This window comes from Nycticebus coucang, chromosome 6 (genome assembly GCF_027406575.1).
Source record: "Nycticebus coucang isolate mNycCou1 chromosome 6, mNycCou1.pri, whole genome shotgun sequence".
Taxonomy (NCBI): domain Eukaryota; kingdom Metazoa; phylum Chordata; class Mammalia; order Primates; family Lorisidae; genus Nycticebus; species Nycticebus coucang.
In genome coordinates, this window is record NC_069785.1 from 30,523,153 (window position 1) to 30,549,302 (window position 26,150).

A 26,150-nucleotide genomic window follows, 5' to 3' on the forward strand; every position below is an offset into this window, starting at 1 on the left:
CTACCTGAGTGCTAATCTCAATTCTTCTGAGAGACTTTAAAAATGATTTAACCCATCTAAATCTGTTTCCATGTTTGTAAAATAGAAATGAACATGAGGGCCGGGTACAATGGCTCATGCCTATAATCCTAGCACCCTGGGAGGCCAAGGCAGGTGGATTGCCTGAGCTCACAGGTTCAAGACCAACCTAAGCAAGCGCAAGACCCCCTCTCTAAAAATAGGCGGGCACCTGTAGTTCCAGCTACTGGGGAGGCTGAGGCAAGAGGATCTCTTGAGTCCAAGAGTTTGAGGTTGCTGTGAGCTATGATGCCATGGCACTCTACCGAAGGAGACAAAGTGAGACTGTCTCAAAAAAGAAAGGAACATGCAGATCTATTACATCAGGTTGTAGTAGATTAGGTGAGTGATACTTGCCAAGGGCTTAGCACAGTGCCCACCATATGGTAAACATTTAAAGATACTGGCTATATATTGTATTGTTACAGTTAGTTGTTGTTGTAACATTATTTAAGTGGAGTCATTACATCACACAGAATCCCTTCTATAGAGGTCCTCCATGCTAGGATCCTGATTCTGAATTCAAGGGCACAACTTCCTGTCCTTTCATACTGAGTGCTCATACAGACAAGAGTTCTGAGCGGCCTCTTGTGGTTGTCTAAGCCTGTGGTATCTAGAATGTGAGGACCACATCTAGTAGAATGTGAGTCTCTCCAGCGCACTGAGATCACACAGATCAGTGTGGCAGGACAGCTCCACACTGCTATCTTAACACAGCTAACACTCTGTGAGTCATTGAGGGAGATGCCACGGCAAGAGGCTCCTCTCCTGGACACACCCCCTCACCAGCAGCAGACACACTGCAGCACACCTCAACAAATCCATGAAAATGTGGATGGGTGTGATTTTAGTCTATAGCCTCCCTTCCCACACCTCACCCAATCCCTCCCATACACCTACCCAATTTGGTGGCAGAGTTGGGAAGCCTGGAAGAGATTCAGTATTTACATATGCAAATTGAGATCCAGCTTTATTCCCTCCTCACTTACCTACCTCTCCCTCTGTCTTGGCTTCCTCTTCTCTGCCTTAACTACCTTCTATGACATTCTTTTTCCCAAATGGCTAGATATCTAACTCATTCCCTGACATATTGGTTTTCTCTCTCTCTTACAAAACTAAGCATTCCCTAAATATTTATAGAAGGAGGAAGGGAGAAGTCTAGGAGAGATAGAATATAAATGGAGGAACAGGATTACTGTTTTGTTTTGTTCTTAAATATAGAAGGTAAAATTTAGAGACAGAGAAAATGATAGTTTTTTTTTTTTTTTTTTTTTTTTTTTTTGTAGAGACAGAGTCTCACTTTATGGCCCTTGGTAGAGTGCCGTGGCCTCACACAGCTCACAGCAACCTCCAACTCCTGGGCTTAAGCGATTCTCTTGCCTCAGCCTCCCGAGTAGCTGGGACTACAGGCGCCCGCCACAACACCCGGCTATTTTTTGGTTGCAGTTTGGCCGGGGCCGGGTTTGAACCCGTCACCCTTGGTATATGGGGCCGGCGCCCTACCAACTGAGCCATAGGCGCCGCCCGAGAAAATGATAGTTTTAAATGCAGATATGACCTGGAAAAGATATTCAGGGATAAAAGAGCGAGAGAAAAAAAGAAATGCAGAGAAAGGTGGGAATAGTTCTCATCCAGGTATTAGGTACTTCTGCACCCTGTCCAAGTGTAAGCCTAGGCAAAGCTTCCACTCTTTGCTCTAGGGTAATGGGTACTTCTAGACCCAGCAAGCAAGAGAGCCAAGAAGTGACTTCCACTGCTGGGTAGGCTAGATTTAAATCCTGTCTACCTAAGATTCTGCCCTCAGTAAGGGCAGAGATGAGATGATGAGCCTTAGTCAAGAAAGAGGTGAAGCAGAGGAAATTTGTCAGCACCTGTGCAAAACACCTTGCTCTGCTCCATGACGGAGAGAAGGAAAAGAGCTACTCTCACTGAATACCCAGTATACGCACTTTACACGTTACCTATTCTGGTCTTCACAGCTGGGTAAGCAAGATACCACTACTCCCATTTTTCCAGGCAAGGAGACTGAGACTTGCCAAGGGTGCACAGCTGGTGACTGCTGGAGCTAGGATTGAATCTGGCTCTGCGTGGATCCAAAACTCATGTTCCATTGTCTTAAAAAAAAATAAAGTTTATCTACTTAAGAGTTTATCTGGTGGGCGGTGCCTGTGGCTCAGCAGGTAGGGCGCCGGCCCCATATGCCAAGGGTGCTGGGTTCAAACCCAGCCCCGGCCAAACTGCAACAAAAAAATAGCCGGGCGTTGTGGCAGACGCCTGTAGTCCCAGCTACTTGGGAGGCTGAGTCAAGAGAATCGCCTAAGCCCAAGGATTTGGAGGTTGCTGTGAGCTGTGTGACGCCACGGCACTCTACTGAGGGCGATAAGGTGAGACTCTGTCTCTACAAAAAAAAAAAAAAAAAAAAAAGAGTTTATCTGGTGTTTATATTAAACAATCCTTGCTAGGGGGCACACACACTTCTGTCTTTACTGTTCTCCTTCTCCATGTCTGCCTCCGCTTGAAAGCAACAGGTTGAAACAAAAAGGGTGAGAAAGACAAGAGCAAAGTGAGCATGGAAGAGAGGGATGCCTTAGGCAAGAATTTCAGAGAGAGGAAAGAAAAAAGTCAAGATCCTAAAATTGGGTCTGAGTAAGAGTAAGTGGGTAGATCAAATACTCAGAAAAGTGAAAGGCAAAAATGTTTGGAAGGCTCTTGTGTAGAAATCATCATATGCAAATTTTAAGCAAACTTGATAGTGTCCTGATAGACTGCTGTGCTGCTAAAGCCTTTGCCATGCTGCAAAATCATTTGCCACTGCAAAGTCTTTGCCATATAATTGTGTTTGCAGAAAAGGAGGAGGGGACTGTTTTCTGGTTTTTGGAGGGAAGTTGAGGGGGCAAAAAGCCCGTCTTACCCATCAGGCCTGCCCTCTCCTTGACGATGTTCCCTCTATAACCACTAGGGGTCAGTAGTGTTTCTTTTCCTTTCCTGGTGGGCCAGAGTTGAGAGGGGAGTGTGTGTGTGTGTGTGTGTGTGTAGTGTGTCTGTGTGTGTGTAGTGTGTCTGTGTATCCTGGTTTTGTTGTGGGTTCAGGGGAAGAAGCACCTCTAGTTGTACAACCCCACACTGGCAGCTTGAACCCTCCCTTTAGTGAGGGGCAGATTCCTCAGATTTCATGTTTTTGGTCCTTCCTTTGCCCTGTCCCTTTGGCTCTAGGGTTTTTAAGCCAAACTTAAGCTTCCCCAGCTTGCTTGGCTCAGAACCTACCTTAAAGCTTTCCACTTCTTTTTCTGCAACTTCACATGTGAGTCTTTCTGTCTCATAACCTCTCCCCATCTCTGTAGCTTTCTGGGTCTTAGGGTGTGCCTTGTGGCCTCCTGGCTCCCTGGTGTCTTCCCTTTCTAAGGACTGTATATTTACCCATTTGTCCCATGGACAAATATTTGCAGTTCAGTAGTTACAACTATATTTTGTTTGTTTGTGGGGCAGTGACACCCTAGTTGAGTTTTGAAAGTAGCACTTCCATCCTTTTCTTCTCATCCTGAGGAGTAATCAGAGACCAGGGTCTGGAAGGAGGAAGAGGGCAATACCAAAAGGAAAACAAAAAGTCTCTTCTGTTTCTCTACAGCTTTCTCTTCATCTTCCCCTTCCTCCCACCCTCCCCTAGTGAGGACACACATTAGGGAGGAGGGAGGAATGAAGGGACTGCAGGGAGCTTTGGAGACAGAGGGGCCATTTTGGAGCTGAAGACTCATCTCAGGGGATGACTACATCCTCAGAACTCTCCACCCTCCCTTGGCTCCAGGCCTCCCTCCTCCCATCCCCCTCGGTGGCAGCAGCCTTGTAATTTAAAGCTCTCTCTGTCGCCTCTAATGTGATCCTCTCGTTTTATTGACTCTCTCTGCCGTCTGTGGCGCCCCTTCACATCAATCTCCTCTCTAATCACACCACCGCCACTGGCTGCTCTGTCTCCCCTAACCCCTCTCCTCCGTAGAGACCTCCAACCCTCACCTCTACCCAAGTCTTTCCTTTTGAGTGTCTCCCACCTCCTCTTCACACCATATCCACCCTCTTCCTCCGTCCCTCCTCCAGAGGCAGGAATGTCAGGACCTTTGAGGATTCACTTTGCCCCTTTACCCACATCTGAGATGTGTCCCAAGGGAGACATGATGCCTTTAGAGAAAGCCGGGAACTAAAGAGAGGAATAGCGAGGGGTCTGAGGGTGAACAAGTATCTTGACCTGGAGGAGGCAAATGAAGGATGATTTTTAGGCCTGTTGTGTGTTTCCACAGCGTCTCTAGTTCAAGGTAGGTAGGGACCTAGAGATTCAGAGAAGGAGAGAAGTTAAGATAGAGGAGGGGCACAGAAGGAGGAAAAAAAGTGAAAAAATAATTGCTGCAGCTAAAGGTTTGTAATAAATAGTGGGTGATGGGAGAAGCACCAACATGAAAGTGGGAAGGAAAATTGGTGGCAGTGGATGGGGGTGGTGGAGATGCACTGAGGCAGAGATAAATTTGCAATTGAAATTCTTTCCTTGAGAAGAGGAGGGTTAGGTTGGGTAGTGGGGAAGAGATTTGCAATTTTAAACAGCTGCTGACCTACCCTGGGCTGATCTGAGTCTCACCCACTAGCTAGCCAAAAACTAAGCTCCTTTGGTTTCTAGCTAGGAATCAGCTGTGTCTTTTTCCAGCCCTAGGAAGCAGATGCTTTAGAATCTGAAGTTACTACAGGATTTGGGGCTTAGGTCTGCCTATCCCTCCTCTGAACTGTGATCTAGAGTTGCAAGTCAGGAGCCAGGAAGAAGCTGGTCAGAATGGGCAAGTGCAGGGCCCAGGACAGGCCCCTCTAGCCTGAATCCATTCCTTCTGGGGAGAAGTGGGTAAAGGGTGGTGGGGCCCACCCTGTGGGATTGACAGTGAAATGTCAGACCCACACAAACCAGCACACTTACCTCTTCTACTCACCAAGGATTTGGTTGGAGGAATCCCTTTCTCCCAGAATTTTAGGGCTTCTGCTTTCTGGTTATCTGGGAATCAACTCCTACAGTCCAATTCCTTCACTCCCCTTTTGGTTCTTTAACTCCCCCCTCCCCTGTCACCTCCACCCTTTTCCTGGTGCTGATTTGCATTTCATTAGCATGCTAATCCAGCCCAAATCGGAGCTTTTTAATGCCTCAGACTTCACGCCAGGCTAGACCCCCTGGAGGAGAAGAGAAGCTGGAATGGGTGGAGCCATTGGCTGGGTGGAGCCAAACTAAGGACCCATTCCAAATCTAGGAATTTGGGGTGAGGGTGAGAGGTGTGATGGGTTACTGTGAGCTATGATGACACCATGGCACTCTACCCTGGAGAACAGAGACTCTGTCTCAAAAAAAAAAAATCTGTGCACCAGCCACATACACTGGAGCTGGCGGGTTCGAATCCAGCCCAGGCCTGCCACACAACAGTGACAACTACAACCAAAAAATAGCCAGGCATTATGGCGGGCGCCTATAGTCCCAGCTACTTGGGTGGCTGAGGCAAGACAGAATCATGTAAGCCCAAGAGTTTGAGGTTGCTGTGAGCTGTGACACCAAGGCAGTCAACCCAGGACAACATAGTGAGAGTCCCTCAAAAATAAATAAAAAATAAATAAGAATGGGAGCTTTGGCACTTCTAGTCAGCTGGAAGCTGCCCAGAAATCCTGGTTTCTAGATCTTTGGAGGCTCATTTTGCTCTTATTGTATCCGAGGGATAGTCCAGCTAGATAGGGGAATCTAGGCCACAGCTTTGGGGTTTACTTAGTGCTTGGCCAGTCCTTCTCTAGTTCTCCCACTTTAGAGCTGTGTGACCCTCAGCAGGATACTTAACTTGCTTCTTGGCTGCCTCATCTGTAACATAAGGTTGATGTGAGATTATATGAGATGAAGCATTTATTTTTATTTTATTTTTTGAGATGGAGTCTCACTGTGTTACCCTCTGTAGAGTGCTATGGCATCACAGCTCACAGCAACCTCAAACTCTTGGGCTTAAGTGATTCTCTTGCCTCAGCCTCCCAAGTAGCTGGGACTACAGATGCCTGCCACAATGCCTGGCTATTTTTTTGTTGTAGCAGGTCCGGGCCAGGTTCGAACCACCAGCCCCGGTGTATGTGGCTGGTGCTCTAGCCTCTAAGCTACAGGCACCGAGCCTAGATGAGCTTTTAGCATAGTGCCAGGAGCATGGTATATGTACCTTAATAGCTATCAGTAATATTATTACTTTGCTTTTTTTTTTTTTATCTCCTTGAGGAGGAGGAGGCAATATATGAGCTGTTCTCTTTCAACTGGCAGGGAAGCTCCCATCTGTTCCACATGCTTGTGACCAGAGATGGATCTAGGAGGCATACAAGAACAGCATGGTCCCTCATGCCAGGGGAAATCAGTTATGGCCTATCTCTAGCAATAGGACCTTGATTTAAGGAATTTACTTCTGCAGGACATAGAAAATCTGAGGGACTTTCCCAGTGTTCTGTCTTTCAAAAGACATCTATTGACTGTGAGGCAGGCAAGTTCTATGTGCTCAATGACAGGGCAGTAAAGCAGACCCAGCCCCCATTCTGGCTGCTGGTGGAGGGGAAATAGATTGTAGCAGTCAGGAGTGGAAAATGGGACACCAACATGGAGTCAGCTGCATTAGTTCAGGAAAGAGATGATAATGGTTTGGGCCATGATGGAAGAAGAAAAGTGGTGGGATTTCAGAGGTTGCTGCTAACCTGGATATGGGGAAGACAAGAGAAAGCTTTTAGGTTTTTCAGCCTAAGCAACTGGCTAAATGATACCAACTTTTGAGGTAGAGCAGGCCCGGAGGACAAATAAAGAGTTCTGATTTGGGACATAAATTTTGAAGCCTATTAGACACTAGTGAAGCTTCATGTTGGGAAATGGTTGAGTCTGGTGTTCATGGAAGAGGATGGGACTGCAGTATCTAGATTCAGCTGTCTGGCGGGGGTCCCTGCAGCCTCACAGCATTGCTCTCTTGATGTTTCCCTGCAGGGTACTGGCCATCTCGCTGAAATGAACCCTCCACACTCCTCCATCTACCATGGCCACCCTTAACTTAGCCTCTACCGCTGGAAACACCTCCTCCCCTGGGCACAATGCCCCGTCCCCGCCTCCAGACACCTCCTCCTTCAGCACCGCCTCTGATCCTGTCACCAAAGATCCCTGTGCTGCCCCCTCCCCCTCTGAGAGCATGAGGCCCTCAGAGCCAGGGGGACAGCCCCTGGAGTCAGGCTGTGGCCTCGTTCCACCAAAGGAGATTGGGGAGCCCCAAGAAGGGCCTGGCTATGGTCGCTTCCCACCAAAGGACCTGGGGGTAAAGAAGGACAAGGAGCAGGAGGAGGAAGGACTCCCTCCCGTGGACCTAAGCAACCACCTATTCTTCACAGCTGGCGGTGAGGCCTACCTAGTGGCCAAGCTTTCTCTGCCAGGTGGCAGTGAACTCGTGCTACCAAAGGGCTTCCCCTGGGGTGAGGCAGGCATCAAGGAAGAGCCTAGCCTGCCCCTTCTTGCCCACCCACCTCCCGCACACCTCACTGCCCTTCATATCCAACATGGCTTTGACCTAATCCAAGGCTTTAGCTCTTCTGACCAAATTCTGTCCCACGATACCTCAGCACCATCTCTGGCTGCCTGTGAGGGAAGGGATGGAGCCTTCTGGAGCTACCAGCTGGCTCCAAACCCACCTGGAGATCCCAAAGATGGCCCCATGGGGAACAGCGGGGGAGGCCACATGGTACTCTTCTGGCTCTGCCTTCTGTGCCGCCTGGGTTTTAGCAGGCCCCAGGCCTTTATGGGTCACACAGAGTCTCATGGGCTAAAGCTAACCCCTGCCCAACACCAGGGCCTGCCAGGCAGCCCAGCTGTGCTCCAGGAGGGAGATGAGGGCTGCATGGCCCTCATAAGCTTTCTGGAACCAAAACACTCTGCTCCCCCTCCTTTTGAAATCTCCCTTGACAATGGGAGCACACTGAGCACAGAGGCAAATGTAGCCCACATGGAGGATGGCCCCCCTGAGGCAGAGGTCCAGGCCTTTGTCCTTCCCACTGAAGAAGTCATGGTCCTCAGCCCACCCTCCCCACCCACAACCCCAGCCACCTGGGACCCCAGCCCAACCCAAGCCAAAGAATCACCAGTAGCAGCAGGCGAGGCAGGGCCAGATTGGTTCCCTGAAGAGCAAGAAGAGGATGGCGGGCTCTGCCCCCAACTCAACCAAAGCTCACCCACCTCTAAGGAAGGGGGTAGTCTCCCTGTCCCAGTGGGCTCCCCTGAAGACCCCCATGACCTACCCCAGCCCTACCGCCTGGCTGATGACTATACCCCAGCCCCTGCAGCCTTCCAAGGACTCAGCCTGTCCAGTCACATGTCCCTGTTACATTCACGCAACTCCTGCAAGACACTCAAATGTCCCAAGTGCAACTGGCACTACAAGTACCAGCAGACCCTGGATGTGCACATGCGAGAGAAACACCCTGAGAGCAACAGTCACTGCAGCTACTGCAGTGCTGGGGGAGTCCACCCCCGCCTTGCTCGTGGGGAGAGCTACAACTGTGGCTACAAACCCTACCGCTGCGATGTCTGCAACTACTCCACCACCACCAAAGGGAACCTCAGCATCCACATGCAGTCTGACAAGCACCTGGCAAACCTGCAGGGCTTCCAGGCAGGCCCCGGTGAGCAGGGAAGTCCCCCAGAGGCAGCACTCCCACCCTCTACAGGGAACAAAGAGCCCAAGACCAAATCATCCTGGCAGTGCAAGGTGTGCAGCTATGAGACCAACATCTCCCGAAACCTGCGCATCCACATGACCTCAGAGAAGCACATGCAGAATGTCCTAATGCTGCACCAGGGGCTGCCACTGGGCCTGCCCCCCGGGCTGGTGGGCCCAGGCCCTCCTCCACCACCAGGGACTGCCTCCACTAACCCCCCTGAACTCTTCCAGTACTTCGGTCCCCAGGCCCTAGGGCAGCCTCAGACCTCCTTGTCTGGCCCTGGGCTCAGGCCAGACAAGCCCTTGGAGGCCCAGCTGCTTCTCAATGGTTTCCACAACTTTGGAGCACCTGCCCGCAAGTTCCCCACACCTGGTAAGCATCCTAAACTCTGCTCCTCTCCCCCTTTTCTCCTTCCCAGAGCCACACTCTATCCCCTACTTTCTCCCAAAGGCCAGGTCCCCACTAGGTAACATCTGAGCTCTATCCCACTCATTAACTCATCTCCTCATACAACAAATTTACATTGCCTCATTTATTCCTTTGGGCCACTAATCTGTTTCTTTTCCCCTAGCCCCTGGCAGCCTCTCCCCAGATGCCCACCTGCCACCAAGTCAGCTCCTAGGCTCCTCATCTGATGGCATGCCCAACTCTCCACCCCCAGATGACAGCCCATCCCTGAGGGTGTTCCGCTGCCTAGTGTGCCAGGCCTTCAGCACAGACAGCCTGGAGCTGCTGCTGTACCACTGCAGTGTAGGCCGAAGCCTCCCGGAAGCTGAATGGAAGGAGGTGGCCGGTGACACGCACCGCTGCAAGCTTTGCTGCTATGGCACCCAGCTCAAGGCCAACTTCCAGCTCCACCTCAAGACTGATAAACATGCTCAGAAGTACCAGCTGGCAGCCCACCTGAGAGAGGGCAGTGGAGCCACGGGCACCCCCTCCCCAGTTCCTCTGGGAGATGGGGCCCCTTATGGGTCTGCCTCCCCACTGCACCTGCGCTGTAACATCTGTGACTTTGAGTCCAACAGCAAGGAGAAGATGCAGCTGCATGCCAGGGGTGCAGCCCATGAAGAAAACAGCCAGATCTATAAGGTGAGGCTGGGGTGAGAAGGGGCAGGGAAGAGGGGAGGGAGGAGGAGATGCAGAGTAGGGAAGTGATGGAAAAACTCAGGGTGACAGAAATGGAGAAAAGGGGAAGTATGCACCACCAGGGTAACAAAATGTTTGGACAGACATGGAGAAAGAGACCAAATGATAGAGGACTCCAATGAAGCAAAACAAAGACTTTATTCAGCTATTCTGGTGTGTGGGGCTAGAGGGAGGGGTCTGGGTCAGCTCAGTCCATCACGTCACCAGAAATTCAAGAGGATGGAACCAGATTCCATTCACATACTGGGAGGGAGTCGAGGAGTGGTAGGAGGAAGAGAAGACTGGGGAAAAAGGCAATAATCATCAGGGGACTAGAAGGAAAAAGGTGAGCTTCAGAGGCTGGAAGGGGATGGGTAGAGAAAAGGGTGCTGCTGGTTAGGCTCCCTTAGGGAAGGCAAAGAAGTCCCCCAAGATCTGGAGATGTCCCTTCTGAGCCTGAGCCAGTCTCTTACCATGATTTTAGTTTCTGCTGGAAATGGAGGGAGCAGAGGCAGGGGCAGAGCTGGGGCTGTACCACTGCCTCCTGTGTGCTTGGGAAACACCCTCCCGCCTGGCTGTGCTGCAACACCTGCGCGCACCTGCCCACCGTGATGCCCAGGCCCAGAGGCGTCTGCAGCTGCTACAGAATGGCCCAGCAGTTGAGGAAGGACTCTCAGCTCTCCATAGCATCCTGAGCTTCAGCCATGGGCAGCTCCGGACTCCAGGTAAGGAAAAGGGGACTAGAGAATAAGGCCTGGGGTGGGGGGAGGGTGTATCAGGGTACAGAGAGTTGTGGGGCTGAGGAGAAAAGGACACAAGGAGAGAGAATGAGTCTGTGGGCCATCAATAGCAAGTGAGAAGAAAGAAATGAAGGGATAAAGTAAGCCCAGTGGGGGCTAAGGAGTGAGGAAGGGTAGAGAAGGGCAGGGACTTTGCTGGGTGGAGAACAGAACAGGAAGGAAGGTGAGGATGAATCACTAGTGATTCTGAGCAGTGACTAGTGTCCTAACAACACTGGGTGTGGAGGTGGCAGACTGAAACTGGTCAGGAAGGAGAGAAGAGGTAGAAAAAAGAAAGACTAGAACCTGCTTCATGCTGGGCCATGACTTGTTGGTAGGAGATGGGAGCTGTGAGCATAGTCCAAAGGCAACAGGGATGGGACGAAGCCCCTGACAAACTTCCCAGTCTCTTCCTATATCCTAGGAGGTCTTCAGCCCTAAAGCTGAGCTTAGAGTTCCCCTTAAGCAGCCTCCTCCAGCAGAGGCTGGGAACAGCCATCCAGGTGCCATTGATCCAGAGGGTACAGGAGAAGAGCCTGGAAGGGGCGGTCAGAGGTGGGCATGGGTGGGGCTCTGCAGAGCCAGCAATGGGCAAAGGCAAGGGCACGGGCACGGGCAGCAGGAGCCAGGAATAGGCAGCATTGACTGGTGCTAATTGAATTGCCAATATGCTGGCTGGAGTTAAGTGCCGGAGGGGCCCAGATCAATAGCTAACGATCCTGGCGCAGGGCTGAATGGAGTTAAAGAACTTTAACACTTTAATTAGGCTGCCACCGAAAATAAATTCCTACACATCTGTCAATTCTTACTTGAGTGGTAATCTCCTCCAGCTAGACCTGCCACCTTCTGCTCACCGCAGCAGCCCCTTCCCTTCAAGCTCAGCTTCTTTCTTTGGTGCCCCTCCTACATTTCTGGGGCTTCCCACTTCCTGAGTCAGTCAAGACAGGGAGCTCTGTCTGGTCCTGTACTGTTTTTTGTTTTTTTTGTTTATGTTTGTTTTGAGACAGAGTCTCGCTATGTCATCCTCAGTAGTGTGCCATGGCGTCACAGCTCACAGCAAATTCAAACTCTTGGGCTTAAGTGATTCTCTTGCCTCCGCCTCCCAAGTAGCTGGGACTACAGATGCCTGCCACAATGCCTGGCTATTTTGTTGGTGTCATCACTGTTTAGCAGGCCCGGGCCAGGTTCAAACCTACCAGCCCCAGTGTATGTGGCCGGTGCCCTAACTATTGAGCTATGGGAGTCCAGCTATGTTACAGATTGCTGGACTCTGCAGCAGAGTCCCCTTTTGGACTCCCAAAAGATGACTCTCAGGCCCTCCCAGTTTTAATATAGTGCAGCTTTTCCCTCCACCCTCTGTATGTGTGTCTTCTTGGTGGTTTTTCACCCTCTCCTGCCTGTTGATTCATTCATCCATTTTCTCCTTAATTTTCTGGCTGCTTGTCCAGCTTCCTCTGCCCGATGTCCTCCCTTCCCTGATGCTTTACCTTTTTAAGCTGATGCTTCCACATCCTATACAGGGAAGGCTCCTGTCATGCCCTTAGCTGAGCCACCCACCCCTGAGAAAGAAGTGCAGAACAAGACAGAACAGTTGGGTGAGTTACTTATCTGGTCTGTTTTCCCTGCTTTCCCCTAAGTCCCTATACATTGAAGACCCCGTGGGATCCTTCAGTGGTTCAGGAGCCCAGCAATACCTCCTGTGCTGGAGGAGCAACCTGACCACAGAAAGGGCTCATCAAGGGTGGGAGGCTGAGCCACAGAAGGCTAGGTACTTCCACCCTCTTCAAAGACCTAAAACCTGGCCATCCTGCTAACCTGTTGAGCCTCATCTATATATTGAGTCTCCTGCTCTTTCTTCTTTTCACTAGAGGCCAGCCCCCTACTCTGAAGCTCTCCAGAACAAATCATCTTAAGCACTGGGTCTGTGGAGGGAAGAGGGAAGGCTGTCAGAGTCTCTTACTCTCCTCTCCTTTCATCCTCAGCTTCTGAAGAGGCAGAGAACAAGACTGGCCATTCCAGGGACAGTGCCAACCAGACCATGGTCAGAACTGGGGTAACTGGGAAGAGCTGAGGTGGGGGTCTGGCTTTACTGAGACCTGCTCACATTCTGAAAGCAGATCTAATTTTCTCATGCCTGTAACTTATAGCGCCTTTAAGAAATCCCACCTCAATCCAGTTATATATGTTCAGTACCACATGGGCGCAGAGCTGGCCCCAAAGGGCAGAGCATAGAGGGAGATGAGAGGAAGGATGGCAGGAACATGAGGGAAAGGTAAGAGAGAAACTATACTGAGGGTAGGAAAGACTGGCGGCAGGTGGAGGAAGGGAGGAAAGAAGCAAAGGAATGAAAAGAGAAAGGCAAAAGCAACAAACAAGCAGCCGCTCAGCTCTTTACTCTTCAGGAGCAGAAAGACAACTAGACACAGATGTGCAGATCCAACAGAAAGCCCTGAGCCTGGATAGAACTGTCCTGGCACCTTCTTCTTGGAGGTAGAGGCACCACCCAAATTATTCACCCAGATGGCATGTGCCACAAATCTTTAAATCCTCAGGACCCAGAACTAAGTAGGACCCAGAAATAGTTTAGCCCAGTGGTCCGAAAGTGTTGATTTTGAGGGGATTCCCAGCTTCTGGTCTTGAGATACTGCCCCATACCCCATACCCCATAGCTCTCCAAACTGACCTGCAATATGCATTGCTGCAAACTCCAGCCATGCTTTATGTCCTCAGCTTCTCTTCTTCCTAACTCCTATTCCCTCGACACACCTATTCCAGATGTCTGTCCCAAGGCTAGGTGCATTAAGATGAGCATCTGGGTCCTCTTCCTTGGTGGCCCATCTCCATGACCTTCTCACGTGCAGGCCTAGACCAATGGCACAGGCGACGGGACAGGAAGTGAGCTAGGGAGACAAGCCTGATCTGAGACAGCAGGCAAAATGCAGGCTGGACAGGTCAGTGGTTCAGTGACAGCAGAGCCACACAGCCCCACTCCTCTGGAGATGTGAGCAACAATGTGCTGAAAATGCACTGAGAGGGTTGGGCCAGAATTTTCCTGAGCTACTGGGAAAGCTATGCTGTGTTTTTTAAATTAAGAAAGAGAAGGATGGAAAAGAAAGTGGGAACTAAGCCCAAAGGGACATGGCCAGCTTCTGAGCAGATGGGTAGGGCACCTCTTTAGCAGGCAGTTCTGAGAGGCACAGTTAGCAGGACAGAATCGCTAACCCCAGAAAGTGCCCAGAGGAAATGGAGTCACTTCACAGAGAAGATACAGGCAAGTTAAGAAGAGAAAAGTAAGCCCAAGGGTGGAGCAGGTACAGGGCCATCTGTTGGCTGTAAATAAAAAATTGAGTAGGGCAACAGAGACTAGGAAAGACAGACCAAGTAAAAGGAGAGGCCAGGATGGAGGGAGAAGGCCAGACAAAGGGGGAATGCAAGGTAGTGGCCCACGCTAGGACTCTGTGCCAATCTAAGGGTAATGGAAGGATCCAGCTTTCAGGATGTGAGGCTGGAGGCTAGATCTGCTGTGATGGTTTTCTATCCAGCTTGCTCCTCCTAAATTGGGAGTGGAGGCCAGTGCTGTGTTCAGAAATCCAAAGGACTATGCGATGGTGGCTCCCACCCTTCCCTAACATCTCCACTGCCCATGTGCCCCCAGGTATACTGCTGTCCATACTGCAGCTTCTTGAGCCCAGAATCTGACCAGGTGAGGGCTCATACACTCTCTCAGCATGCAGTGCAGCCCAAGTACAGGTGCCCACTGTGCCAGGAGCAGCTGGTGGGCCGGCCTGCCCTGCACTTCCATCTTAGCCACCTTCACAACGTGGTGCCCGAGTGTGTTGAGAAGCTGCTGCTTGTGGTGAGTACAGGCCAGGTGAGGATGGCCCAGTGTGGCCCTGTCAGGGCTGTGCAGGAAAGGAGGGAGAGGCAGGGGTATCTAGGCAGGTGCACATTGGAGAGGGTGTGGCTGTTGTTGAAGAAAGCAGTATTTACGGATTGAAGGTTGGGTTTTGGAGTTGGAGGAAGCCTCAGAACTGAGCTTGTGTAGCCACTTCTACTCACAGATGAGGAAACTAAGCATTTATTTTACCTCCATTAAGTCCCCAAGAGAAATATTAAACAGCAAGCACAGGCTCGCCAGGACCAGGTGCCTCAAGGAAAGATGATTTTTGGCCTGGGGAAAGAAGGAGCCAGATAGGAGAGACAGCAGCCTAGGATCTCTCGTCTGTGGGGAAAACAGCAATTAGGTGGGAGGGTTGTCAGAGAAGCCTGAACCGTGGAAGGAAGCCCAGCACAGGGGCAGGGCAGAGCAGTCAGGGTAGCATGGGTGGTGGATGGTGGTGGGGAAGCCACCAGGATCTCTCCCATCACAGGCCACAACTGTAGAGATGCCCTTTACAACCAAAGTGCTGCCCGGACCCACACCTTGTCCTCTAGAGGATGGCCCAGAAGCCCCGACTCCTAGGCCAGAGTCTGTACCCAGCAGAGACCAAGCATCAGGTAAGGAAGGGGACACCATATCTCCCAAGGTAGCAGGAAAGGGTACCCGGGCTCCATGGACCAAGAAGATATGAAGAGAACTGAGGCCAAATGCCCCAATGTTGAGTGGGTGGGGTCTACTCATTATGCTCTCTTCTCTCTCCCCTAGAAGGCCCTAATCTGACTCCAGAAGCCAGTCCAGATCCTCTTCCTGATCCTCCTCTGGCCGCAGCCGAGGCCCCAGACAAGCCCTTAGGAAGCCCTGGTCAACCCCCTTCTACAGCCCCATCTCCAGTCCCTCAGCTTGATGCCCAAGCTGAAGAAGTGGCTCCTCCTCCCACCATGGCTGAGGAGGAAGAAGGGAGCACTGGGGAGCCCCGCTCTGCAGAGCCCGCTCCAGCTGACTCTCGCCACCCTCTGACCTATCGGAAGACTACCAACTTTGCCCTGGACAAGTTTCTCGACCCTGCCCGGCCCTATAAGTGCACTGTGTGTAAGGAGTCCTTCACCCAGAAGAATATCCTCTTGGTTCATTATAATTCTGTCTCGCACCTTCATAAGATGAAGAAGGCTGCCATTGACCCATCTGCCCCAGCCAGGGGGGAGCCTGGTGCCCCGCCTACCACCACTGCTGCCACCGACAAGCCTTTTAAGTGCACTGTCTGCCGAGTCTCCTACAACCAGAGCTCCACTCTGGAGATCCATATGCGGTCGGTTCTACATCAGACTCGCTCTAGGGGGGCCAAGACCGACGCCAAGACTGAGGGGCCAGAGCGCAGCCAAGAAGAGCCCAAGGAAGGCGAGACTGAGGGGGAGGTGGGCACTGAGAAGAAGGGCCCTGACCCGAGTGGCTTCATATCTGGATTGCCTTTCCTGTCCCCTCCGCCCCCTCCCTTGGACCTGCACCGATTCCCAGCCCCACTCTTCACCCCACCAGTCCTGCCCTCCTTCCCTCTGGTGCCGGAGTCATTGCTTAAGCTCCAGCAGCAGCAGCTGCTCCTGCCCTTCTACCTCCATGACCTCAAGATGGGGCCCAAGCTGGCACTGGCTGGGCCTGCACCCATGCTGTCCCTGCCAGCTGCCACCCCTCCTCCCCCGCCTCCACCCCCCAAGGCTGAGCTGGCTGAGGGGGAGTGGGAGCGGCCCCCCATGGCCAAAGAGGGGAATGAGGCAGGGCCCTCCTCACCCCCCCACCCATCACCCAATGAGGCTGCCCGCACTGCAGCCAAAGCCCTTCTAGAAAACTTTGGCTTTGAGCTGGTGATCCAGTACAATGAAGGGAAGCAGGCTGTGCCCCCTCCCCCAACTCCACCCCCACCTGAGGCCCTGGGGGGTGGGGACAAGCTGGCCTGCGGGGCATGCGGGAAACTCTTCTCCAATATGCTTATCCTCAAGACACATGAGGAGCACGTCCACCGCCGCTTTCTGCCCTTTGAGGCCCTGAGCCGTTATGCTGCTCAGTTTCGTAAGAGCTATGATAGCCTGTATCCACCCCCTGCAGAGACCCCCAAACCTCCTGATGGATCTGTGGAATCACCTGCTTCCCAACTTGGTCCACCCTTCCTGGTCTCAGAGCCTGAGGCAGGGGGGACCCGTCCCCCTGAAGAGCGAAGCCGGGCAGGAGGACGCTGGCTAGCAGAGGAGGAAGAAGGCTCCAGAGGGACTCTTACTCCCCTGGTGCCCGTAGGCCGACGGTTCTCCAGAACCAAGTTCACAGAGTTCCAGACCCAAGCCCTGCAGTCTTTCTTTGAGACCAGTGCCTACCCCAAGGATGGAGAGGTGGAGCGGCTTGCAAGTCTCTTGGGTCTGGCTAGCCGTGTGGTGGTAGTGTGGTTCCAGAATGCCCGCCAGAAAGCACGCAAAAATGCCTGTGAGGGTGGCCCTGTGTCAACAGGAGGTAGTGCTGGGGGAGCCTCTGGCTGCAGGCGTTGCCACACCACTTTCTCCTGTGTTTTTGAGTTGGTTCGGCATCTCAAGAAGTGCTATGATGACCAGACCCCTGAAGAGGAGGAGGAAGAGGCAGAGAGAGGAGAAGACGACGAAGAGGTAGAGGAAGAAGTAGAGGAGGAACAGAGCCTTGAACCCCCAGCAGGGCCTGAGGGTCCCTCACCAGACCCTCCAGAAGGAGAGGAACTAAGCCAAGCAGAGGCAACAAAGCCAGCAGGCAAAGAGCCTGAAGACAAGCCTCCTCCCTCACCTCCTCCAGCCCACACTTGTGACCAGTGCGCCATCTCTTTCCCCAGCCAGGATCTCCTAACTAGTCACCGCCGACTACATTTCCTGCCATCTGTGCAGCCCAGCGCTCCCCAACTCCTAGATCTGCCCTTGCTGATGTTTGGGGAGCGAAACCCTCTGGCAGCAGGCACTCCACCAGTGCCAGGGCCACCTCTCAAACGGAAGCATGAAGATGGCAGCTTGTCCCCCACAGGCAGTGAAGCCGGGGGTGGAGGGGAGGGCGAACCCCCCAGGGACAAGCGCCTGCGCACCACCATCCTGCCTGAGCAGTTGGAGATCCTCTACCGCTGGTATATGCAGGACTCCAACCCCACGCGCAAGATGCTTGACTGCATCTCCGAGGAGGTGGGGCTCAAAAAGCGAGTGGTACAGGTCTGGTTCCAGAACACCAGGGCACGGGAGAGGAAAGGCCAGTTCCGCAGCACCCCTGGGGGGGGACCTAGTCCAGCAGTCAAACCCCCTGTCACACCCACTTCTGCATCCTTTCCCAAGTTCAACCTCTTGTTGAGCAAGGTAGATGATGGGATAGGGAGGGAGGCCTCAAAGAGGGAAGCACCTGCCTTTCCCTACCCCACAGTCACCCCTGCTGCTGGGTCCTTGTCTTTCCTACCACCTGGGAAAGAGGCCACCCCCCCAACACCAGAGCCACCTCTACCCCTCCCCCCACTTCCTCCACCCACTGAGGACGAGGGCCCAGAAGAACCAACTAAAGCTTCTCCCGAGAGTGAGGCTTGTAGTCCATCTGCAGGAGATCTAAGTGATTCATCTGCTTCCAGCCTAGCTGAACCAGAGTCCCCTGGGGCTGGAGGGACCAGTGGGGGACCAGGAGGTGGGACTGGGGTTCCAGATGGAATGGGGCAGCGGCGCTACAGGACCCAGATGAGCAGCCTACAGCTGAAGATCATGAAAGCCTGCTACGAAGCCTACCGCACCCCCACCATGCAGGAGTGTGAGGTGCTGGGGGAGGAGATTGGGCTGCCTAAGAGGGTCATTCAGGTCTGGTTCCAGAATGCTCGTGCCAAGGAAAAGAAGGCCAAACTGCAGGGGGCAGCTGTTGGGGGCACTGGGGGCAGCAGTGAGGGCCCCCTGGCAGCCCAGCGCACTGACTGCCCCTATTGTGATGTCAAGTATGATTTCTACGTCTCCTGCCGAGGCCACCTCTTTTCCCGCCAGCACCTGGCCAAGCTCAAGGAGGCAGTCCGGGCCCAGCTGAAGAGTGAAAGCAAGTGCTTCGACTTGGCCCCAGCACCAGAGGCACCTCCGGCTCCCAAGGCCCCACCTGCCACCACACCTGCCTCTGTGCCCCTTGGGGCTGCCCCCGCCCTGCCTCGCCTGGCCCCAGTCCTCTTGTCTGGCCCAGCTCTAGCCCAGCCCCCAATGGGCAGCTTAGCTCCTTTCAATTCAGGTGAGTGGGGATGAGGGAGGCGTTGTGTTTCAGAGAACATCTCCCTGTAGTGACAGCCCTTCCTTTTCCTTCTTGATCTTTCCAAGTCTGGTCTCCTCCTGTGGCCTTCCTTTGCTGCAGACTTTTGGGGGAAGGAAGGGGCATAGCAGCTGGGTGGTGGCCTATAGCAGGAAGGACAATGGGGCAGCAGGTGCTAACCTTCGTCACTCCTTTCATCTTCCTAGGCCCTGCAGCCTCCTCTGGCCTCCTTGGCCTCGCCACTTCGGTCCTGCCTTCTACCACAGTGGTCCAGACTGCTGGCCCAGGCCGCCCCTTACCTCAGAGACCCATGACCGACCAAACTAACACCTCCACTGCAGGCACCACTGACCCTGTCCTGGGCCCCCCTACTGAGCCCTCTGTGGACAAGGTCTCTGGTGAGCGAAAGCCAGTTGCTGCCCCCACCAACTCCTCCAATGATGCCCTCAAAAACCTCAAAGCATTGAAGGCCACTGTCCCAGCCCTGTTGGGGGGCCAGTTCCTGCCCTTCCCCTTGCCCCATGCAGGGGGGACAGCACCACCAACTGTCTTTGGTCCCCAGTTACAGGGGGCCTACTTCCAACAGCTCTATGGCATGAAGAAGGGGCTCTTTCCCATGAATCCTGTGATACCTCAGACCCTTATTGGGCTGCTCCCCAATGCTCTCCTCCAGCCACCACCCCAGCCCCCAGAACCCACAGCCACAGCACCTCCAAAGCCTCCTGAACTGCCCACTGTAGGGGAAGGGGAGGCCGCGGAGGCCGATGAGCTGCTGACAGGCAGCACTGGCATCTCCACCGTGGATGTGACCCACCGCTACCTGTGCCGCCAGTGCAAGATGGCATTTGATGGGGAGGCCCTGGCTACTGCCCACCAGAGATCCTTCTGCTTCTTTGGTCGAGGGTCTGGGGGCTCCATGCCACCCCCACTGCGGGTGCCCATCTGCACCTACCACTGCCTGGCGTGTGAGGTGCTGCTGAGTGGACGTGAAGCCCTGGCCTCCCACCTGCGCTCCTCGGCCCACAGGCGCAAGGCAGCCCCACCCCCAGGGGGCCCACCCATCACCGCCACCAACACCGCCACTGCTGCCACGGCTGCTGTGGCTTTTGCCAAAGAGGAAGCAAGATTACCTCACACGGACTCCAACCCAAAAACTACTACTACCTCTACACTTCTAGCTTTATAAACAGATAAACCAAGATGGGGAGAGGGAAGGGCCTCAGGGCCCCCTCTTTTATCCCAAGGGGTATTTGGTGGGAACTCAAATCCCTCACCCCAACCCTCGGCTCTGCCCACCTCACGGGAATCTTTCAATTCTCACCCTCAGTGGGCTTCACACACCCCACCTCCAACAGAGTCCTGCCTCCTCCCCCTGCCCACAGACACACTCTGATCCTCATCCCTGTGTCTTCATAGACACACACATCCATCTTGGCATCCTGATCATATCACACATATTTGTGTGCCCACTGCACACAAATCTATCCTTGGTTCCACCTTCCTTTTCCTCGCTGAATTCCCACCCCCACCCCTAATAAATGCACACACATGTGCGCACACATGCCCACATACATGTTATCCCATGATATTCCACTGACTGTGAAAACACCAAAAAAGAAAAAAAAAGAAAGGAAAAAGAAAACCCAAGGCAAAGATGGGGGAAGAAAAATAAACTGCCACTACCCCTCCTTCCTATTCCCCCCTCATATAGAGTGCCATGCGCTCACAAACTTTCCAAATACGCAGTTGGCTCCCAAGGTTGGAGCCTAGGATGGGTAGGAAGCCCACAAACTTTAACCAAACTAGAGATTGGCAGGGGAGAGGTGCCCCAGCTCACTCTCCCCACCCTCTCCCTCCTATCCCTCTTCTTGCCTGAAGGGGGAGACCCTGCGGCCTGGACTCTAGGGGAAGCCGCCGCCAGGAACCCCTCTGCCAACCCCACCCTGCACCCTGGGAACTGCAGTAACTTATTCTCAAAGGCTTTAAACACAGAGATCCTCTCAGCAGCCGTCGGTGGCCCCTCGTCCTAGCCCTGCCACGTGGGGGTCCAGCCTCCAGGGACGGTGCTGCCCACCAATGGCAAATCCAAAGTTCTTTTAAAAAACTGAAATACACACACAACCAAAAAAAAAAAGAAAAAGAAAAAAACCGAGAGCAAGAGAGAGCACATGCATACGTGCTCAACAGAGAAATGGAGAGAACAGAGGAATGAACTAAAGAAAAAACATAAACTTGGAAAATACAGAAAAAAAAAAGAAAACTCTCCCATTAAAGAAGTGTTTTTTCCTGTTTTGTGTCATTCCCACCCCCATTTTAAGGTTGTCTTTAAATCACCTCATCTTGGGAAGATCAAACGGCTTTAATTCCTTGTTGGGTCTGGTGATCCTCACAGGACTGAGAGCAGTGTAGCCTTCTCCTGCCCAGGCCCTGTCTCAGAAGAGCCTGGACTGTGGGGAAGGACAGGTAATATTGTCTTATTCCCAGCTGTGAGTTATAAAAGTCTGAAGTAGCTTAGTGGTCCCAGGAAGAAAGAGGTGGCAGTCTGATTTCCGAACCCCTTTTGCTTACCACCCTTTACTGTCCTTTACTTCTTTCACAAAGCTCTCCTCCTGCTTTCCTCCCTAGTGGCTGCTTTGGCTGGTCTCTTATTCCCACATGTGTCCAGGATTCCAGCCCTGTCAGCTCCCCCATTAAGCAGCAGCTGTTGGAGGCATCCCCAACAGAGTCAGGAACAATCCTTCCCCCACCCCCTGTCTCATGAAGCTTACTGGGATCTAGACCTGAGGGGATGGGTTGGCAAAGAGGTGAGTAAAGCACAAGTGAATCTTTGATAGGGCAATATCATCAAGGGAACCAACAGAAGGGGAATGACCTAGAAGGAGGTTCCCCACCACTAACCTAATTGTTTCTATAACCATCAACCAACCCCAAATCCAGCTACAGTGGCATAGGGTACAGAAAAGTAGGTGGTTTTAATGCCAAATTTCCCATGTCTTCCAGATAGTTTATCCTACCAAACTTGTCCCTAAGTCCTCTCCTCTTTCAACCTATTTTCCTTCCATCCTCTTTCCCCTTCTTAGGCTTTCTTTACCACCATTATTCATTTCATATCCACACATAAATTCATCCAGCCCTGGCACTTGGGTTTTCCAGTCTGTCCATCACATTGCTCTCTCTGTTCAGTGGCTTGTGTGCAGAAAAGATGGGAGGAGAGAGAAAATTCAACCTGGTCTCTCTTATATTCTGTGATCACTTCCTATTCCATGTACTTCTAGAATTAAAAATTCCAACTCCAGCAAATTGAGGGTGGGATGGAGTTAGTTATTCTGATGATACCAAAAATGCCAGTTACAAAAAACAGTAGAGAAGGTGACCCACTGCAATGCTTGCCTCCACCTTTCTTGTCCTCCCTCCCTGTCTTTTCCTCTCTCCTTTTGAAATCCTGTGTATAAAACTATTTTTTTTTAACAGCATGTGATAAGGAACATAGCCTTTTTACTCTGTGCTTTCTGGGAATGTGGCTTGTATATATAAAAGTTGAAAACAAAACAAAAAAAGAACAAAATGAGAAAAAAGGAAATGTTCTAAAGAAAACCTTGACAAACATCTGACGCGGGATGATGAGAGGTGTCATGTCATGCATCTTAGGGATTTACAACCAGGGGAAGTTGGCTTTAGTCTGAACTGTGAATGTTTCCATCAAGAGTTAATGTACCCTGAAATCCTTCCTCCTCTTGCCTACCAACATACTCTCTTTCGCTTAAACATCCTGGCCCAGAGACACCACAACAGTAGACAGGAGCTGATTGTGAGCAACTGTGCTTACCTGGAACCCTAGAATTTAGGGGCAAAGAGCCTGGGTGACTCTGGTGACTTAGGTCAATCAACATGTTTCTTCAGGGTCCATCACTCCATGTTCCCAGTGGCCAGAAGCATTCTTCCCTAGCCCTTTTCTCAGACTAGAAGACCTTAGTGGCAGCACTCCTGTCCAGAGAGTGACACACAGTAACTGTTCTGGTGGACAGAAGGCTGAGTCAGCACAGAATGTTAGGGGTGAATACCAAGTCACCAGGATTAAATCATGTTGTTTCTCCTGTGGAATAACAGACTCAAATGTATGGCATAGCAACACCTATTATACAGTACCCCCAACCCTAAGGTAAGCCTAAACTAACAGGCAGACTGACGAGACTGGTCTTCCATAGCTTGGAACAAAGTCCGAGTTTCTAACATACACAGTTCCTTTTTTTTTTTGCAGTTTTTGGCCAGAGCCAGGTTTGAACCCGCTACCTCTGGTATATGGGGCTGGTGCCCTACTCCTTTGAGCCACAGGCGCCGCCCATACACAGATCCTTAAAGAAGCACTCAAACTGAGGCCTATGCCACTTATGGTCAGGGTCCCTATCAGGAGGCAGGAGGTAGAAATGATCTTGGCTGTCTTTGTTCTACACTGAAGTCTGTGTAAGGATGGCTTAAGGTACCCAATCCTCAACTAGGAACAGAAATAACATCCGCTAGAAAAATATGAGAAAATCTGAAGTGGCCAAATGAGGGTTTGCAATGGGGCCACAAAAAGAAATCTTTTCTTATCCAGCCCATCTATCCCGGGAGTGTACTTACAGAAGCATGCATATGAACCCTTAAAGTCAATTATTTCAGGCATAATAGCACCCACCTGCTAAATTCCTTCTATTTGTTCCTTAAGCACTTTCAGGTCTTATAGGCCAGATCACTGATTCTTCAAATCTCTACCACCCTGATCCATTTTAAGACACATTTGTTCATCTGATCATTTATTCCTATAAAGACAGTCACATATGAAATACAGAACTCTAGGTATATAACTACACCAACGAAACAAGCAAGCACACTCTTGGAAAGAGCATAAGACCCCAGCAACCAAGAGGACTACAGGGATATATATACATGCCAGCAAGGATGGGGCCACATGGGCATAGGTCTAGGTCTAGGTACAAGGGACATGCCCCTAGACCTACGCTCTCATAAGTAGAAATCCCCTCTGATACATGCTAATATTCCTTGCCCAGAAGTAGGTAGAAAAGGCTTATAAACAGAAGAAGTCAGAGGAAAATGTAGCCAGTATCAAGAACAGTGACCAAATGTTGAATATTAACCCATGAAGAAAGAACCTCAGATTCCTCTGGGCACCAGGGAGGGGTAAGGTAGAAGGTGAATGGGGCAACTACTATGGTAAATGGGTCTAGGACTCTGTGTTACAGGAAGGGCCAGGTAATGGGGAATCTCTTCCCTCAAAAGCAACTAGTCAGGGCTGGGCACAGTGGCTAACCCCTATAATCCTAGCAATCTGGGAGGCCAAGGTGGGAAAACAACTTGAGTTCAGGAATTCAAGACCAACCTGAGCAAGAGCAAGACCCTTTCTCTCCTAAAAATAGAAAAACTAGTCAGGCGTTGTCACATGCACCCGTAGTCTCAGCCACTCATGAGGCTGAGGCAAGAGGATCTCTTGAGCCCAAGAGTTTGAGGTTGCTGTGAGCCATGACATTATGGCACTCAACCCACAGCAACAGTGAGACTCTGTCTCATGAAAAAAAAAAAAAAAAAGCGGAAGCACCTAGTCAGAAACTTATAAGCCATAAGAGTATCATCACTTCTAGAGGATTGAGTTGGGAAGAAATGCCCCAATACCAAGGAAGTTTTTGCTATAAGGAAGGCGAAGACCTAGCTTCAGCATCTACAGGATTAGAGCTTGGATATATTATAAAAAGATCATCAGATGAGTGCTCACTTCGGCAGCACATATACTAAAATTGGAATGCTACAGAGAAGATTAACATGGCCCCTGAGCAAGGATGATACTCAAAATCATGAAGCGTTCCCTATTTTTTGGCAGGTTCGAACCGAGCCAGGGCCAGCCAAACAACAATGACAACTACAACAAAAAATATCCAGGCGTTGTGGTGGGCGCCTGTAGTCCCAGCTACTTGGGAGGCTGACTGCAAGAGAATCATTTAAGCCCAAGAGTTTGACGTTACTATGAGCTGTGACGCCATGGCACTCTACCAAGGGCTACATAGTGAGACTGTCTCAGATGAAAAAAAAAAATAAGAGGGCGGCACCTGTGGCTCAGTGAGTAGGGTGCCGGCCCCATATGCCGAGGGTGGCGGGTTCAAACCCAGCCCCGGCCAAACTGCAACAAAAAAAAAAATAGCCGGGCGTTGTGGCGGGCGCCTGTAGTCCCAGCTGCTGGGGAGGCTGAGGCAAGAGAATCGCGTAAGCCCAAGAGTTAAGAGGTTGCTGTGAGCCGTGTGACGCCACGGCACTCTACCCGAGGGCAGTACAGTGAGACTCTGTCTCTACAAAAAAAAAAAAAAATAAGAGAAGACATGTACAGAAGACCTAGACCATGGCACTTCAGCCGGAGGAGAAATGGGAAGTAGCCATGAAGGAAACCTCCTCACGAGAGACTGTACTTTATGGGGAGAACATAAAACTGGGTGACTCAGTTGTGTGACCACCCACGGAGTCTCCCTGATTCAGAGGACACAGACAGCCCTTCACACAGAGCATAGATTAGGCGTCCTCAAACTGCGGCCCGCGGGCCACATGAAGAGGTGTGAATTGTATTTGTTCCCATTTTGTTTTTTACTTCAAAATAAGATATGTGCACTGTGCATAGGAATTTGTTCATATATATATTTTTTAAACTATAGTCCGGCCCTCCAACAGTCTGAGGGACAGTAAATTGGCCCCCTGTTTAAAAAGTTTGAGGACTAGCCGGGTGTTGTGGCGGGCGCCTGTAGTCCCAGCTGCTCGGGAGGCTGAGGCAAGACAATCGCGTAAGCCCAAGAGTTAGAGGTTGCTGTGAGCCGTGTGACGCCATGGCACTCTACCCGAGGGCGGTACAGTGAGACTCTGTCTCTATAAAAAAAAAAAAGTTTGAGGACACCTGGCATAGATGAAGGTTAAATGTCCATTCCCTCATGTCTATAATCCTAGCACTTAGGGAGATTGAGGCAGGTAGATTGCCTGAAGTCAGGAATTCAAGACCAGCCTGAACAAGAGTAAGACCCCCATCTCTAAAAATAGCCAGGTGTTGTGGCTAGTGCCTATAGTCCCAGCTACTTGGGAGGCTGAGGCAAGAGGATTGCTTGAGCCCAAGAGTTTGAGGTTGCTGTGAGCTATGAAGCCATAGCACTCCACAGAGGGCAACAGAGTGAGACTGTCTCAAAAAAAAAAAAAAAAAAAAAATGTGATTCTCCCACCTTGGCCTCCCAGAGTGCTAGGATTATAGGGGTGAGCCACTGTACCCAGCCCTGACTAGTTGCTTCTGAGGGAAAAGTTCCCCA

The 26,150-nt window shown here is 51.5% G+C and overlaps 1 protein-coding gene and 1 non-coding gene across 3 annotated transcripts in view; both read left to right on the top strand.

The window, feature by feature from the left end:
* The window catches only part of ZFHX2 (zinc finger homeobox 2), a 29,789-nt gene extending 8,655 nt beyond the window's left edge, over positions 1-21,134 (top strand). The window contains exons 2-10 of one of the 2 annotated variants that reach the window (XM_053595178.1): positions 7,067-9,156; positions 9,356-9,873; positions 10,394-10,634; positions 12,209-12,283; positions 12,671-12,729; positions 14,344-14,544; positions 15,059-15,185; positions 15,334-18,804; positions 19,029-21,134. In XM_053595178.1, coding sequence (XP_053451153.1) covers positions 7,116-9,156; positions 9,356-9,873; positions 10,394-10,634; positions 12,209-12,283; positions 12,671-12,729; positions 14,344-14,544; positions 15,059-15,185; positions 15,334-18,804; positions 19,029-20,008 — 7,713 coding nt within the window. In that variant the 5' untranslated portion in view covers positions 7,067-7,115 and the 3' untranslated portion in view covers positions 20,009-21,134. Of the gene's footprint in view, positions 1-6,143; positions 9,157-9,355; positions 9,874-10,393; positions 10,635-12,208; positions 12,284-12,670; positions 12,730-14,343; positions 14,545-15,058; positions 15,186-15,333; positions 18,805-19,028 lie in introns of those variants that run through there. The other variant, XM_053595179.1, reaches the window with a different exon arrangement.
* Positions 21,135-24,581: 3,447 nt separating this feature from the next.
* LOC128589357 (U6 spliceosomal RNA) lies at positions 24,582-24,688 on the top strand. Its single transcript, XR_008380950.1, has one exon. It is a non-coding gene; the product is annotated as a U6 spliceosomal RNA (small nuclear RNA).
* The last annotated feature ends 1,462 nt before the right edge of the window (positions 24,689-26,150 follow it).